At 34.8% G+C, this 16676-nt stretch overlaps 3 protein-coding genes across 4 annotated transcripts; 1 reads left to right on the top strand and 2 right to left on the bottom strand.

The window, feature by feature from the left end:
• Nucleotides 1-70: 70 nt before the first annotated feature.
• On the bottom strand, nucleotides 71-1650 carry LOC105644120 (UDP-glycosyltransferase 708G1). The gene has a single exon (XM_012229383.4). The coding sequence runs from the start codon at nucleotides 1546-1548 to the stop codon at nucleotides 172-174; it is 1377 nt and encodes a 458-aa protein (XP_012084773.1). The 5' UTR covers nucleotides 1549-1650; the 3' UTR covers nucleotides 71-171.
• Nucleotides 1651-3150: 1500 nt separating this feature from the next.
• On the top strand, nucleotides 3151-7024 carry LOC105644121 (tRNA/rRNA methyltransferase (SpoU) family protein). Its single transcript, XM_012229384.4, has 6 exons — nucleotides 3151-3370; nucleotides 3477-3966; nucleotides 4410-4548; nucleotides 4762-4823; nucleotides 5179-5317; nucleotides 6323-7024. The coding sequence occupies exons 1-6, from the start codon at nucleotides 3211-3213 to the stop codon at nucleotides 6458-6460; spliced, it is 1128 nt and encodes a 375-aa protein (XP_012084774.1). The 5' UTR covers nucleotides 3151-3210; the 3' UTR covers nucleotides 6461-7024.
• A 548-nt stretch (nucleotides 7025-7572) lies between these two features.
• On the bottom strand, nucleotides 7573-15248 carry LOC105644122 (U-box domain-containing protein). Of its 2 annotated transcripts, none has more exons than XM_089720384.1 (16): nucleotides 14207-15248; nucleotides 13407-13611; nucleotides 12996-13147; nucleotides 12623-12899; nucleotides 12308-12460; nucleotides 11372-11575; nucleotides 11164-11276; nucleotides 10953-11067; nucleotides 9969-10058; nucleotides 9655-9858; nucleotides 9426-9560; nucleotides 9220-9342; nucleotides 8648-8740; nucleotides 8338-8502; nucleotides 8101-8190; nucleotides 7573-8013 (listed from the first exon to the last, which is right to left on the bottom strand). In XM_089720384.1, the coding sequence occupies exons 1-16, from the start codon at nucleotides 15025-15027 to the stop codon at nucleotides 7834-7836; spliced, it is 3120 nt and encodes a 1039-aa protein (XP_089576510.1). In that variant the 5' UTR covers nucleotides 15028-15248; the 3' UTR covers nucleotides 7573-7833. The 2 variants fall into 2 exon arrangements, with proteins under 2 accessions (XP_089576510.1, XP_012084776.1); XM_012229386.4 differs by having other exon boundaries at nucleotides 9465-9560; nucleotides 14207-15247.
• Nucleotides 15249-16676: the final 1428 nt, after the last annotated feature.

The raw sequence follows: 16676 nt of genomic DNA, 5'->3' as shown, positions 1-16676 counted from the left end.
TAAGACACAAGTCTGCGTTTAGAGAATAACCTCTATGGATTAGTGTTCAATTCAACGAAGATATCATGACTTGACATATTGTTAGTTTATTTTTTATTGAAAAACTAGGGAAAGTAGGGTAGGTGATACATTGATTTTTCAACTTAAGAAATAAGAAAAGCATGAAAAGTTTCAACTTAGTTTTTCAATAATTTCCATAATAGCCTTATCAGAACTCCCACCATGTTCAATAGCCTTTCTAGCTTCCTCCCCAACCTTCATAGCTCTATTCCTCAACTCTACATCATTCATAAACTCTGAAACCCTTTTAGCTATCTCTTCCTGCTTAACCAATCTTTCATTTCCCATACCCCATGTCTTCTCCAATATTCCCAATCCTGCTTCCTGCAAAACTTCTGCATTTACCCTTTGGTCTCCATGAATTGGCCAGGCCAATACTGGCATGCCTCTTGCGGCTGCTTCAGTCACTGAGTTCCATCCACAATGGCTAATAAACCCTCCAGTAGCTGAATGTTCAAGAATTTTCTCCTGATTAACCCAACTCTTCACCACCATAGCTTTACTTTTCACTCTTTCTAAAAATGAGTTGCCTAGTAGCTCTTCTAAACCTTCTTTATCTTCTTTATCAACTGTACTAGTCTTAACTACCCATAAAAATCTACAGCCACTTCTATCTAACCCATGTCCCAATTCTTTTATTTGGTCATTAGACATTGCTGTTCTACTTCCAAAGTTCACATATACCACAGATTTCTCCGGTTGGTTGTCGAGCCACGACAGACACTGGCTCTCATCATTTTCAATGTCATAAGCTTGTAATGGTCCAATAGGAAGAACCTGAGGAAGGTTGTTCAAAACTTTACAATTATTTAGAGCAGAAAATGTTTCTGCTTCAAACTGTTTAAATGAATTCACCAGAATTCCTTTAGCTTCTGGAATAGATCCAACATTTTCTATTATACTTGAAGCAAGAAGATGATTTGGGTTCACGAAAGGCAAAGGAATACTTTTCATAGGCAATGGAGTCAAGCCTGGGATTTGTACTTCAGTAGAATTGATACTAAATTTATCAGGATTGGAGACAAGAAAGGGTAGATATAACATGAAAGACAGAAACTTAGCAGAAGTAGATATTAAAACGTAATAAGGAATGCTAAGATCTGCAGAAATTGCAGCTATGCTTCTAGCTGTAAGCAAATCACAAAATATAGCAGAGAATGGATATGGTGAGGAAGATAATAAAGGACGGAGAAGATGAGAAGAGCGACTGATAGCTTTATACTGAACAAAGAAAGGATCTTGATTTCCAGAAGCTTGAACCGGAATTATATCAAATTCAAGATGCTTGACTTGAGGGTATTTAGTTAAAAAGAAAGATATATGATCAGATTCTGCATTAGAAATGGTGGATTTTGGAGTAAAAAGAGTAATAATACAGTTTCTTGACAATAGAAGAGAAGCTATCCGGAGAAAGGGTGTTAGATGACCCATTCCGGCGGAGGGGATGAGAGCTATGTGAGGCTTCTTTGGTGTATGAGAAGGATCCATGCGGTTGACTCTGTAAGCAGGTGTTTGATTTTTTTTTTTTTTCTTCTTCTTCTTCTGAGTTTTTGGAGGCTCTTAGCCTTAGGTTATGGTCATTGTAAAAGTTGTTACCCTTATTTATTATCATTTGTTGTAGAGAAGACAAGAAGTCCTCCGTGGATGACCAGCTACCTCTTTATTTGCTGACAGCATCATGAAATCTGCCCCACAAACAATCACGTTGGAGACTGTAGAAGACTCGATTTTGCATCAAATAGTTAAGATTTAATTAATTTTATTTTAATAGTTGCTACTAAATTTATGTGTTAATTTATTTGGAAAATAAATTTAATGATTTAGACTTAATTGGCAACGCAGATTAAGCATGTGAGAAGAGTTTTTAGATTCAGTTTCCACTAAACACATCTACAGAAAAGGGCAAAGAGCCTTAACTGCTGACTAAGACTAGAGCCTGATTAAACGGTTTTAGTAGTAGAGTTGGATACCAATGGAGCAATACTAGTTAAAAGCGTTTTACCCTACAGTGGATCTCCTCACAGATTGGACAATACTCGGCTTGAAATACTTTATCCCATAAATGATCTAACGGTGCAAGCAAGACCTACGCCTGAATGTACCAAAAAAAAAAAAAACCTTTGTACCAAACGCTGCTGATTATAAAAAAAAAAAAATTGTGTATCAGATTATTTATTAATAATATGATTTGTTCTTGGCGGTTAGGTTTGATTTGGGGTGGTAGGTAAGATGAATGGTATAGATTCACCGTGGTAGGTATAGCGAACGGCTCTGATTCTCTGTAGTATTGGTTTTCTCATGGTCCTTTGGGTTTGGTCAGTGATTGCCTGATTGGACCAAAGCTAGGTTTCTTTTATTTTTCTTTTTATTTTTTTTCTTTTGTTGCATAAAACAATGGATCTATCTCATGTGCACAACCTTGCAAATTCAGTTGAGTATAATTTAATTGCATCCTTTCCTTTCATTGCGTTTGCGTGGGCCTTTAACTCTTTTTTCTTTTAATATTAAAAAAATATTTAAACCGAATATATGTCCATTATTTTCAATTTTTAACAATCAAAATATATATATATATAAAATCACCCATTAGAATGAGTGGTTCGATTATTCTCATCTTTTAAATAAAATTAAAAGTCTGATACTTAGTTTTTCGATAAAATATTCTGATTAAATGCAATTAATTGAAAAAATTTATCTATTTAGACATTTATTAATTAATAAAATAATAAACTTTAGACACTAAATTGACAAATATTTGAACACCAATTATATAGTTAATTCAATCTCTTTATATGTTTTGAGATATGATGTCCTATTTATTTGAGAGTTTTTTTTTTCTTTTCGAGATTTTAATTTTTTTATTATATTTGAAAGATATTTAATTATTTTCATCCATTATAGATACTCTTATTTTTGAATATTGAATTACCATATTCGAGAAAATAATTTTTCTGAAGAGAAAAAAGAAATTAATTTGAAGGATTGTTTTTTTTAAGTAAAGTAAGATTGCACCAAGGAAACGACAGCGCATGGGAACCCATTAAAACGACGCTGTTTTAAACAGACTTCATCTTCTACACCCGCCCGCGAACGGTATTCATAAACCCTTATCCAATTCTCTTTGCTACTCTTTGGCGCCAATACAGAAAAATGAGATCCTGCAAATCCCTAACCCTAGTATGCGCATCTCTCCGTTCCTTTGAAAAATCCAAACCAAATTTCTTCAATTCCAAGCCCATGTTTTCTCTATCTCTTCGCCCTCTCTCTTCCCTCTCTCTCAATTTCCATCCCCTCTCTCATTTCCGTGCAGGTGCGCTCTACCAAATATACACATGTGCTATATATTTGCGTTTCAAGTTTTATCTTTTATAATTAATGTCTTGTTTTGTTTCATTGATTGGTGTCTCTGGGTGCAGGAATCAGTCCGTGTAGAATCCGCACAAGGTCTTATGGGTCTATGGACGGAGCAATGTCATTAGAATCAACAGAATTACCAGCAGATGACTTGCAAAATAACTGTGAGAAAAATGACACCGTTGAGCACTTGCTGAACAACCGCGACGATGTTTCGAGGCTTATGAAAATGGAGAGAAGAAGGTCGCTGTTGGTTGTCGACAATGAAGTTGAACAAGCGCAACAGGAGAAGCGGTGGTTTCCTTACTTGGACCGGTTCGAGTGTGGGAGTGGTTTGTATTTGAGTAGCGGGGAAGTGTTGGAGGCGATGGAGCCGTATATAATGGAGGAGAGGAAGGAGAGGTTTAGAAGTGCAGTGAAGAACCGGAGCTACTCGGTTTGTCTGGTGGTGGAAGGATTGAGTGATTTTGGAAACGTTTCGGCTACATTTCGGTCTGCTGATGCGCTTGGATTCCAATCAGTTCATGTGGCCTCGTGTGACAGCTCGAAAAGGTGCATCGCAACTTGAGGTGAAATGGGTTGATTGATTCCGTTTTTCTATATTCTTTTTAATTTTAGATTTTGTCAAAAGTTGGTGCTTTAGTGGCTGCCTGTTTTACGACATACGTTGGTTGATAGGGTATTTGCTTGTATAGGTTGCCACACAGGATTAACTGTGTTTATTTTCTGTTAATTAAATATTTTTGTACGAGATCAATAGGATATTATACTCGAATTATATTGGGCGTGAAAACATCTTATTTAGAGTGAGGGCATTTCCTTGGCTAAAATTGGTGCCTTGTTTTGTTTCAGTAACTGGTGCATAACTCTTGCTACGATGGTTATTATGTTATAATTTGGTTTCTATTTAATTTCTTTTAGTTGTTTCTGATTAGCAACGGCTTGGGCAGATGATCAATTTTGCTTTACTAACAAAATTTGTTTTTGCATTGCAGGTACCGAGAAAATCGTCATGTTAGCATGGGTGCAGAGAAATGGTTGGACATTGAACTTTGGGACTCTGTTCAAGAGTGCTTTAAAGTTCTAAAATCTCGTGGTTATCAAATAGCCACAACGCATGTGGGAATGGATGCAGTAATGATATATTTTCTCTGTTTTAGGAAAATTTTTTGGCATTTATTACACATAATTAATAGGGTAGTTTTCTATGGGAATGCAATTTATACTTTATAATCTCAGTTACTGAGTTAGCAATACAACCAATGCTTGAACTATGAGGTTTCCTTTGCTAGTTGAAACATCCTTGGTTTAGATATAATATTTGATTCTTCCTCATGCCGTGTTCAGGTATCCATTTATGACATGGACTGGTCATGCCCAACTGCAATAGTAGTCGGAAATGAAAGTAGGTAACTATTTTTCAAATTTTACCCTCTTTTCCGGAATTTAAAGTGAATATTTCATCGTGTTTCAAGCAGTGCTGTTATGGATATAGATAGATGTCAATGTTTGAGACTTAAAAATTACAGTTCAAAAGGGAAGAAGAGAAACCTTCAAAAGGTTGTTCTTGCATTATCTTCTCTGAAAACTCCATTTTGGTAAACTATCCTGATTGTAATAGTATTTACTAGTTCCAATTCTTTGATCTTACAATTCTGCTCAACTTCATTAGTGTTAGTGCTGAAGAATATCTGTAGATTGTGAACTATAAAATTATAAGTAATTTCTTTTCAAATATCAAGGTTTTTGAGTCCCTTATTGCAGGGGGGTAAGTGATGCAGCCTTGGAACTGTCGGATTTACACTGTAGTATTCCAATGAAAGGCATGGTAGACTCTTTCAATGTATCAGTTGCAGCAGGCATCCTCATGCACCATGCTGTTTGTGACAGAACTTCTCGCCTGGTAATGATGGATACTCTATTAACTGTGCAGATGAAAGAAATTAAACTGAACTTTATTCTGGAAACAGTTACAAGAATAAATTTTTTTTTCATCTATGAATGAGATGTCTCATTTCCAGATGTTAAAATTTCTGTCTTTAAGTTGAATCAATTAATAGCCTCATTCATCTACGTAAACCGGGGTGAAAGTTTTGGTCCAATTTTCAGAGCTCTTTGAGGAGCCATATTCATTCCTAGATCCCAACCTCAAAACTTCATTAGTGAGTTTGCGATTGAGTTATGTAGAGAATCAAGTTAATATCCTCATGCATCCAACATTGTGGTCAAAAGTTATAGAAAGCTGATGCTGGGATAAAACTGAAAAAACTGATTCACATTCACGGTTGTGCCTAATTGCCAAAATGTATAGTTATCAATGTGCCTATGTGTGTATGTGCACAAGCTCTCATATACAAGTCTGTTGTTTACTCCTATCTGTTCAAATCCTATGTTGTTGACATGCCTCCATCTTCAGTTTGTGATTCTGTGGTTCACTCATTTGGTCTTGTTTCTTTGAGACAACAAATTAAATTCTTCGAAATTTAATCAAGTTCATATTCATCCCCAACATGAGGGTGATCAGATGCTTTCTTTCTTGGAGCAAATTCATATGCTTATGAAAAAGGAGACCTGGGTCTTTGATGGGGAAGGACCATAATTTTCTCCAGTTCAATATGTTGACGAGTTCACTTGACTTAAATATCATCTGTATCTTTAATACATGTTAGAAATATGATGTCCCTGTGTCCCTGATATCTCTAGTGTTAGAAATATGATGTCCCTTTGTCCCTGATATCTCAAGTGGTTATCATCAATTCAAGTATTCACAGATCCAATTGTTTATGATTAAGATAATTGAGATTGACATTACTGAGTCCTCTTTTAGGCCCAAATTTCCTGTTAGACGTTGTAATGTTATTTTTAAATTAAACAAGAACCATAGAAATTTTACATTCGTCATTTGCAGGGCTGTCATGGTGATTTGATGCCAGAAGAAAGTCAGATCCTACTAGCAGAGTTTTCACTGCGTCATAGCCAGAGTGCTATTAGCATTGCTCATGAGTATGCAAAGCGAAAGGCAGCTATGCCTATGCCCAAGCTTTGATAGAGACTCGAACTACATAAAGTTAGATTCTTTCCGTTTTACTGCTTCCAACAATTATACAATTGTTGTGAATGCCATTGGCAATCCATTTAAGTCAAATCAAAGCTTCAATTGGGATTTTTACACTGAGGAAAATGATTGCTGCAAAATCAGTCAATAGAGAAGGTGAACAAGGTGGCTCACTTTGTGGCAAGCAACGGCCGAAGCAAAGATGTACATCGGGCTGGTAATATAGGTTATGAGATAACAACTTCAGAGTCAATAGCCTGTGTTTTAAATATACTTTTTTCTAATATTCTAAGTTTGGACAGAGCACAATGGAGATTAAGGATTCATATAATCAACTACTTTGAAATTAAGTCTTAGTTATGTTATATTCTGATTTTGTTACTAAATAGGAGAAAGAAGACTTGTTTTCTTTGTACTTGGGTCAAGTCAGCCGTAAAGTTATTTGGAATTAGGCACCTTACTTGGGCTATATTCATTTGCAATGAATTTCAGTGGACATCTATTTCTAAATGAAATTTCATGTTTGGATTGATTAATAAATTCATTTTAAGTGCATGGTCCGATTAATTTGTATTTAGAATGTATTTACTTTCAACGGTTAGATGCATAAATTTAACCTTGTAATTTGTTTAAAAAGTCTTGTAGTATTCTTAATTTTTATGTTGAATTACTAATCACTTTTAATTTATAAAAATACTTTTATTAAACATTTCAATTTGAAAAATTACTATATTAAATAATTTAACTTATAAAATTATATTGATTAGCCACTTACGGAATCGTTAAAAAATATCAATTTTATTATTTTATGACCACAAATCAAATTAGTACTTTACATATAAAAGTCAAACTATTATTGTTAATGTGAAAAGAAATTAATGTTACTAAAATAAATAATTTTAGGAACATAATAATTGCTTTTTTCGGTAAAATATGGATGAATTTATGCATTTTATCTAACTTTAATTGTTCATATCTTTGTAAGGTTCATAGCGAAGAGTTCTTCGAAGTTAGGTCTTAGTGATGGTAATGCAATTTGAAGTTCCCATCTGGACACATTGTTTATGCATTTTTTTACATTTTGAAGCAGAAACGGGAAGACATCAAAGTCAAAGCTGTCGTGAACTTGTATAAATAATGTAAATGGAGTGGAGTTTCTTTCCTATAATTGTTACAATCAGATAATAAAATATAAATGGAATTTCTTGCCTATAATTCTTACAATAAGATAATAAATGCACAAGCGGTCACAGCTACAACCAACTTGCCACAATTTGATTCTGTAAATCTTCCCGGTCTTTCCCAAAATATAAGAACACATTTCGCCATCACGAATCCAAGAATCTACAGCAATGCCTACTGCCCTAATCAATTAACATTTCCCCAGTTGTTCTTTGAATTGTTGCTTTAGAGCTTTGCATACTGAAGTCATCCCCGTGCCTTTTTAATTCTTGGGACCTAATGAACTCGTCAATTCTTGCCTTTAACTCGATATTTGGAATCAACATGTCCGCAGTGAGATGGGATCGATTGAATGGATCAGTCTGTAGTTCAGCTTATATCAATTAGAAATTTCAAACAAAAATGTAGGGTTTGATAAAATTACATAATGGAAAAAGTAGAAAACACACCGCATCACTGAGAAGATGCCTTTGAATTACAGGCCTGTCAACTGTTATTCTTGAAGAAGGTAAGATGACCGGATCCTTCATTAGAGTGTACTGCAAAAGAAAAGAAAAAAATAAAAATAATAAACATGACATCATTATTGGTATTATTATAATAACTCGGTTCATTTCCCCCAAAGCAAGCTATTTACAATAATGCTTTTCAGAAATAAAAATGATAAAAAGTAGCACACTACATACTTGAATGGGGTCAAGGAATTCATCTGGTATCTCTCCAAGCGCAGCTTCAGTGTCCATTGCCTCTGACGCTGCAACTTTGGCTCTTTTACCGAGCTCAATGAATTCATGTGTAACCCTCCCATCTTCCCCAATCCTTCTTAAGACATCAGCTGCAGCATTAAATAACTAGAGAAGACAAATAGTGTCAGACAATGTTTAATCAATACCTACATACTCTCATGAACACTGCATTCCAATTAAATATATATATATATATATATATATATATATAATAAGAAGTTTGCAGAAGAGTCGCAACAAGTTAGGTTACCTGCTCATTGTATGACCGGCCATCCTTTGAGATGGCAGATGGGAAAATGTTTTCTGTATCACCCTTCGCTAGATGAACATATATGTCGACAATCTTCAAATCAGTAAAGAAAAAGTAAGATACCATCTTCACAGAGGATTTCACGTCATTATTTATGTACATGAGAATCTGCTCTGAAATAATTGTGATCTACTTTGAGAGATAAAGATAGCAAACTGAAAATGTTAGGCTGATAAGAATTAGAATTCCAATCCTTAGAAAATTCAGTTGACCCAGATAAAAAAGTCACTTGCCCTTGCATACTGACACAAGATATTAAAAGATACGTGACTGTAATTGTTTCACTCAACAATGAATCTGATGAAAGATGGAGGAGAGCTCAACTGCGATAAATTTGATCTTCACATACAAACATGCTGATGAATTTGAGCTTCCACATGCCAAAATGCTTAAGAAATTGTTTTGGCGCATAAACATGTATGCAAGCATGCACACACACACACACACACACACACACAGAACAACGGCATCAGCAGCATATTCAATAGTGAACGTGAAAGCTTCATGCTAACCTGCTTAAGCAACTGCTTTGGACGAAATTCATACTTCTCAGGATCTTTAAGACTTAGAGATTTTCTTTGGGGACCCACAAGTTGTAACAAAAAGTAATTGAGCATGCTGGCTACTCTGTCAACCTGTAAAGAAGAGGCTATACACATTCAGCAAAAGTTCAGAAAAGGAAAATAACATTTTAGCCACTTAATCACTGATTACTAACAAGCATATATAGGCAAGCTGGAAGCCAAAAAACATGTACCATCTCAGGAAGTAAGAAAGGTGCTGTAATTTGCTCTGATGTAAAAGCTAGCATGCTCACATCTTCATTTGCCAGTTTCATATCAATCCGAATGATCTAAACCACCCATAAATGCTATGCAGTTAACACTTCAACTATTAAAAGATTTGTATGTAAAGTAGAAATTAATTCTATGAGATCATATACAGACATTCTCTTGGGAGTGGAAAAGACGGGTTCTCTCCTGCCTCTCTTGAGCTGGTCTTCTCTCCCATTCTGCTGTGTTCGACATCTCAGCTTCCAACTCTTTAAGTTCAAGAATTTTGTTCAGACTTTCATCAAGAAGATAGATGCTATCATTGATCAGGAAGTTTAAGAAATTCAGATAGACACCCTTTTCCTCTTCCTTTGCAATCTGGAATGACATAAAATAATATATGAGAGAGAAAGAGGAGGGAATGAGAGCAGATGTTTCAGTTTACTAAAGAGACATGAAGTAGATGCTTTCAGTCTTTGTAACTCTACCTGTCTCCAAGCATTTCGATGACTTGGGACCTGCCATAGGTATTCGAGAAGTTCAGCAATGTTATGTCGGATGTTGAACTTGTCATAAAACTGCACAGATGCAAAACAAACGGCTCATTATAATCCAAAGAGACCGAATCCGAAAACTTCCAATATTTTTGGCATTGAATACAGATCAAAGCATTAGTTGATAGTTCAGTTAGAAAAGGATGAATTGAGGAACCAAAAATAGAGGCTCATCATGAGGGCTAGCAGATCATTGCATCCAAGGTTCCAAAATTCTCAATTTACTAAACCAAGGGATACCAGAAGGTAAAGCTATGTTCCAGATTCACAAAGCCTAAACTGCAGCATGATCAAAGGAAGAAAATCCGGACAGGTTAGCTTTTAGCTGCATGAAACACCCAGCTATTGATGTTGTAAAAGCAACAGAAAATTCCTACTTCTCATTTAGCAATCATTTTGGAAAAGTTTATAACTGACACTCCTCGCCTCTCATTCAATAGTAAGGTCTCAAATATTCATATCAATAACCTCATGAATGGATAAACAGAAGGCAATTCAATTTCATCAAATTATTATTTCTTGAGAAATAACACTATTTATAATTTTCATAATTTAAAAACAAAAAATTAAAAATCTCAAAACATTGGAAAAGTACATATGAATATATGATGTTGACAAGAAAAAGTATCTATTTAGCATATATTCATGAAAGAATATAAAACCATGTCCATATGGCTATGCAAGAAAAAATCAAGTGAACTAGTCCCTATGACCATCAACTCTCTAGCTAATTTGTCAAGACAATAGTCAACAAATGAAGTGCCTGATCTGGGATTAAAATACTTATAGAGTAAATGCTTAACAATATCATTAAGAAAATTCATTCAGTCAACCAGTTGCAAAGGATTAAACCTGTACACATCCAGCCTAATGTTGCAAACTATCAACTCTCAGAAATTCAAATGTTATGGAAATCACCTGGGTATGAGAACCTGTGAACTCAATGTCAACATAAAGCTTCAAGAGGTTCCTCACAAGATACTCAAGGGACAATTGGTGCCCTTCAAACAATGTAGCTGTAGCTGATGAACCACTGTAGATGCAATGACCAGATGCAGTGAATAAACTATGCTGGCAGTTTTCCAAATTCAAAGAAAATTTTGCAACAATTATGCAGAAATCATATCACCTTCTACGAGGCATCCAGCAGTTCAATACTTCAACCATCTTTGCTCTTAAATAAGGGTTCCTAATATATGTTGGACTGGCCATGAACATGATAATGAAATTCATAAAATCATCCTGCCAAGCAAAGATAATAGGAAAAGAACACACATCAACAATATGAAGAAGTATGTAGGGTAATTCACAATGAAGTATTTTAGAACAATACCTACCAACAAGACTCCATCCAAAGCTCTCGGAATCCGGGAAGCAAATATAAGCAATTCCATGGCATCTTCCACAAAATGTTCAGGCAAGGATGCAAATTCCATAGGGCATGTTGGTGGCAAGGGCATTTTAAATCCACCAACCAGACCCACCAACCAAACCACCAGTAAACGGTAGAAAGAAAGGGCACGCTGAATAAATGCTTCATCCTTTTAGAAATGAAAGAAAGTAAATATCAACAAAATGAGAAAGAAAAATTAACCATTTAAACTTGACATTTCAAGTTGGTAAAAGTAACAAAGCTACAATGTATAGTTAATATTCAAGTTGTTATTGCTTGGTATTGCTTGGTATTGCTTGGTGCTTACAAATGAGGTGAGGGGTGGTATTTATAGCCATTTCCACCTCCTCAATGTACGGCTAAGATTTGCCTACAAAAATGGACGGTCTAGATTACAAGGAAAATTCTAGAGTTAGGTAGACTTTTTGTAAAAATATCTTGGGTGGAAGTATTCTAGAATTTGGGCTTGGATGAAAGCAAGGATAAAGAATGACAAAGCACAAGGACGGCAAACATCCTGTAAAAAGTTCCGGTTAGTGCTTAAGAGTTCGCATAAAACAATGATTTCCTGAAAGAAGGTAAGTCCATCAAGTAGCAACATCCATCTGATCTCTGCAAAGTTGGTGAAAGCAATATACACACACTGCCAACTGATCACACAGTGATCGACTGATGCCATACTCTTCTGTGATGACATGATCAAAAACTACTACCACTTCACATGTGAGAAGCACTAAAAATGAACAGAGTATTTAAAGAAGTCATAACCTTGCACATGCTGTGTGAATGTATAAATGGGTAGACATGGGGGAAGAAAAGGAAAGAAAATGAAGAAAGAGGAGGGGAGGAGGGTGTGTGTTGGAGAAAGCAGATTATTTACCCTTAAAATCTGAGCTTCGTAGCAAAGTTTTTCCTGTGAATACAACTCTAAATCTTTCTCAAGGCGAGCGATATCCGACTCCAGTTGTTGAGCAGGTGCCTGCTCTTGCATGGCCCTTAGCGTGGAGAGGGTATCTTCACATCTTGAAATGTCCTGTAATGATTATTCATTAGTCTACACACACACACACACACACACACACACACACACACACAGAGAAAGACAGAGAGAGGATCAACTAACATAAACAAATAACAAGCACACACAGCACAGATGTGGTATAAGTCTACCCAGGTATAAAAGAGCACGGATTACCTGGACCAGATGCTTGAAGTCTGAAAATGCTTTTAACAGACCTAAGTTGAGCACTCTTGCAGTCATAAAGAAGCATTCACAAATAAATGTGTATTTGACCTTTTTACCACTACTTGATGTAGGCTTGTCAGCAGTGCTACCAGAACTGGTGGCTTCTTGAGATTGAAGCAAGCGATTTTCACTATTGCCCGATTGCATAGAGACATCTATTTGTCCATGCTCTTTATCAATCCACTCAGAAACTTCTTCTGATGATGCATGTAAGGCTGTCAACCCCCTACAGTAGGAAATCAGTGGAAATTAATGATTAGGACAGCCAGATAATTAATAATAACATAGAAACAATAATTAAACTATGTTTGTGATCCATCACCTTAGTTCCAAACGGTTACTGTAGAACACATATTTTGCATCAATTTTATCCCTTTTCGTCAAACTTGCATCTAAAAAAGGTTCGCAGAGTCGAAGCATGACAGCACTTAGATTAACAAACATGCCAGAACTTGCACAAGATATAGGATCAACCTGTAACAAATGGATAATGGAAGACATGTCACCGTGGGTGGGAAAAAATTTTAAAAAGATAATTTGTAGTAATTTGACAGAACATGGTTAATCCGAGCACCATTATGCATACTCCAGTTTTTCCTTTACAGAAGAATTGCCCCGATGGCCCCAGCCCCAAACCACAAAAGGAAAAGAAAAAAAAAGCAAGATCACGTTAATTCATATGTATTGTTATTGACCAAGATAAATAATTCCATGAATTTGGGGAGTAAACTACCTGGATATGAGCTCTTGATGAGTTTCTATTGATCACCTCAGCAAGATACTGAAGAACAATTTCACGGGCGTCACTGTTTTTAAGGAGAGTAAGAATAACTTGTTCTAGATCGTCATATAAGTTATTCATAAGAGTCTTGATTGTGGTGAATGAAGATAACAAATCAGATTGGCGACGAGTTGATGCTTCAGAGAAGCACTGCTGCCTGGAAAAGGATTATTAAGAAATTCCCTTTAGCTAAAAAAAGTAACTGATGAAACAAATAACAGAAGTACAGAACTTCAAACTATGCGCTAAAGAACGCCCGAAGCAATGTGCTGTAAGCCTTAATTAGATATATCTAAGGACTAAAAAAGATCCTCTTTCCAACCCCTTGAGAAACCTCAAAAATTTTGAGGTTACATTGATTCGAAATAGCACAAGAAAAGTGCCCAACATCAGAATCTCCTCTATATCTGAACTTGTAATGCTGAGAGAGAACAGGAGAGAGGGAGGGGGAGAGAACTTCAAATGTTCGAAATGATAGACCTAAGCGCATCGCCAAGATCATTGGTTTATTAACTTGAATTGTAAGAAGAAACTTTTTTTTTTTTTTGAGTTACAAACTACTATCTCATTAGATCCTTCTCTCCTGTGTTCCCTGTCTTTAGTTCCCAAATAATGCTATATCAACTTCTCAACAGCCTAAATTAACTCAATATCAAGCAACCCCCATAAAAGCATGAACATAAACATATAAAAACAACTTACACAAAAGAAAAAGAAAAAGGAAAAAAAAAAAAAATCAATATTGTACTCACCCAACGTCTGGTTCACTCTTGAAAATAGTGTGATCAGGCAAAGCACTAACATGAAAAAAGGGTCCCAAAATACTAGTCATTTCAATAACTCTTCCATTCAAGTAAGCCCCTTTAGGAATCCACCATGGATGACTGACAAGAGCCTTAACTCCCGCAGGAAAACGAAGCAAAAAAGCCAAAGCCCTTAATGGCTGTTGAAAATTCCCTAAAGCCGACACCTTTATGACATTCCCTCTCAAATCCTCAAAAAGCCCTTTGAATATTGGGTCCAAGCTATCATAATCTCCATCCAGAAACAAATCATCCCAAAACCTCCGAGGCGGCGGCTGGGTTCCACCGCTATTAAATTCATCCACCGCCGCAAAAATGAGAGGCAAAAGCGGTGAAACATTAGACTTTCTAGGATCAGAATTAAAAGGAAACATATCTGGATTCCCTAAATGAATTCTACAATACGAAACGAATAACTTCTTCGCCTGTTTGATTGAAACATCCAGCTCCAATTTGACATTTTTGTCCTTCATATTAGCGATTTTCTTCTCCTCTTCCGTCGCACGGCAGTAGCAGCCAAGGAGATACTGAAAAGGAGGCTCGCCACCGGGAAATTGACCGGATAACCGATCAATCAACACGCGTTCCACCAGGTCGCGATTGAGCTTCAAGTCTTTGCCTTCGCTAAGGATCTCAGCTGCAGTCATCTCCAAGTAGACGATTCGAGAATCAGTTACCATAGAATCAGTTAGGGAAATTAGCAGGATTTTGCGAAGAATTATGTCTTCGATTTCTTCGAGAGACCTCTGGGGCTTATTAGAAGTCGCCATGGAAGATAGATTGTTAAACTAAATTAAATTGGATAAATGAATAAGAGGAGTAGATGAGACGAATTTGGATAGTTTTCTCGGGAAACAAAAGGAAAGTGAGGGTTTAGGGAAGGAACATGGTAGCTCAGATGGAGAAGGAGAGGTTAGTTGACAACTTGAGGTAACTGTAAGGAATTTAGAAGAGACGATCACTTTTGTTTTTTCCTTAGCAGTCCCCGAGTCCCATATATGCAAGATTAGTTCGAGTTATAGAAGGATTAAGAAAAACTAATTAATACTGTTAAATTATATTTTTTATTTAATTTTTATAAAAATATTTTTTCTGTAATAAATAATATTATTTTTATTTTATTGAAACTTCACTTCTTTTAAAAAAATTATTCAATTTGTCATTTAAAATAAATTATCAATTAAATTACTTATATTACTCTTAATTTAATATTAATTTTTAAAAAAATTATTAAATTAAGATCATAATTATTGATTATATACGAAGAGTAAACGTGAAAAAAAATTATTATTCTTTAAAAAAGTAATAAATATTTTAAAACAAATTCTTTTTTTAAATAAGATAAATATTATGGCGAAAGTAACATATATACAAGTAGGATAAGGATGCGTATTGGATAAGGATGCAAATTGAATTCGAAGTATATTAAGAAATTAAATAATAATAATAATTATAAATAATATTTTAAAAATAAATTAGGATTATATTTATCTGCGGTAGTATTTTTTTTTTTACTTTTTTATATTTCTATATGTGAACTGTAATATTCCTGTCTTATCCAACAAATAATAATAATATTATTATTAATTTATTCGTTACTAGGACTACAAATAGCACATTAGATAATTTTTCAAATTTTTTTCTTAAAAAAAAGAAGGAAGATAGCATATTAGGTTCTAGAATTGGTTTACTACCGATAGAATTAAGTATTTTAGATCACCTCTTTAAAAATATATCAGTTTTTTAAATTTTAATGTGTTTAACAGAAATTAAACTTCTATTTTTATTTTGACAGAAGTCAAAATTATTTACCCTTGACTAACACTTTGTCAATTTTGAAAATAAAATTTAAAATTCTATACTTTATTTATTTTGAATGATAGAAATAATGAATTTTTACTTTAAAAAAATTAAAATCTGAAAAACAAACAGGTAAATAAGTAAAATAATATTATATTTATATAAATCATTTATTTATGTCATTGAGAGGTTTAGCGGGTAAATAAATAAAACCTCTTCTTTTCCAAAATAATGAAAAAACCAACCAAATATTACCAAACTAAATTTAAAATAATTAATAATCTAACAGGATCATGTATTTCAAGTATTGACAAATGACAGAAATAAAAAAGTTTAAATGTTAAGAATTTGCGGCCATGAACAAATTAATCAAATCAAATTTAATTATATATTTAATATTAGACTTATAATGAATTGTGGTTTCCTTTTGATACAAAATGACCTAAACCATTTTGGTTGGTTCAACCTTCACATTATATGCTATTTTTATTTATCCGGCATGGGATTACCCACATACACCCACATACTCCAACACTCCCCTCCACACAAGCATATGATGGCCCAACAGGGTGCGACCCAACACGGAAACTTCAGACAAGCATATGATGGCCCAACACGG

This window comes from Jatropha curcas, chromosome 4, assembly GCF_041381405.1.
Source record: "Jatropha curcas cultivar XTBG-Jc1 chromosome 4, XTBG_Jcur_1.0, whole genome shotgun sequence".
NCBI classification, from domain to species: domain Eukaryota; kingdom Viridiplantae; phylum Streptophyta; class Magnoliopsida; order Malpighiales; family Euphorbiaceae; genus Jatropha; species Jatropha curcas.
Note: the sequence above shows the minus strand (reverse complement) of the source record. Positions and strands in the feature narration are given on the sequence as shown.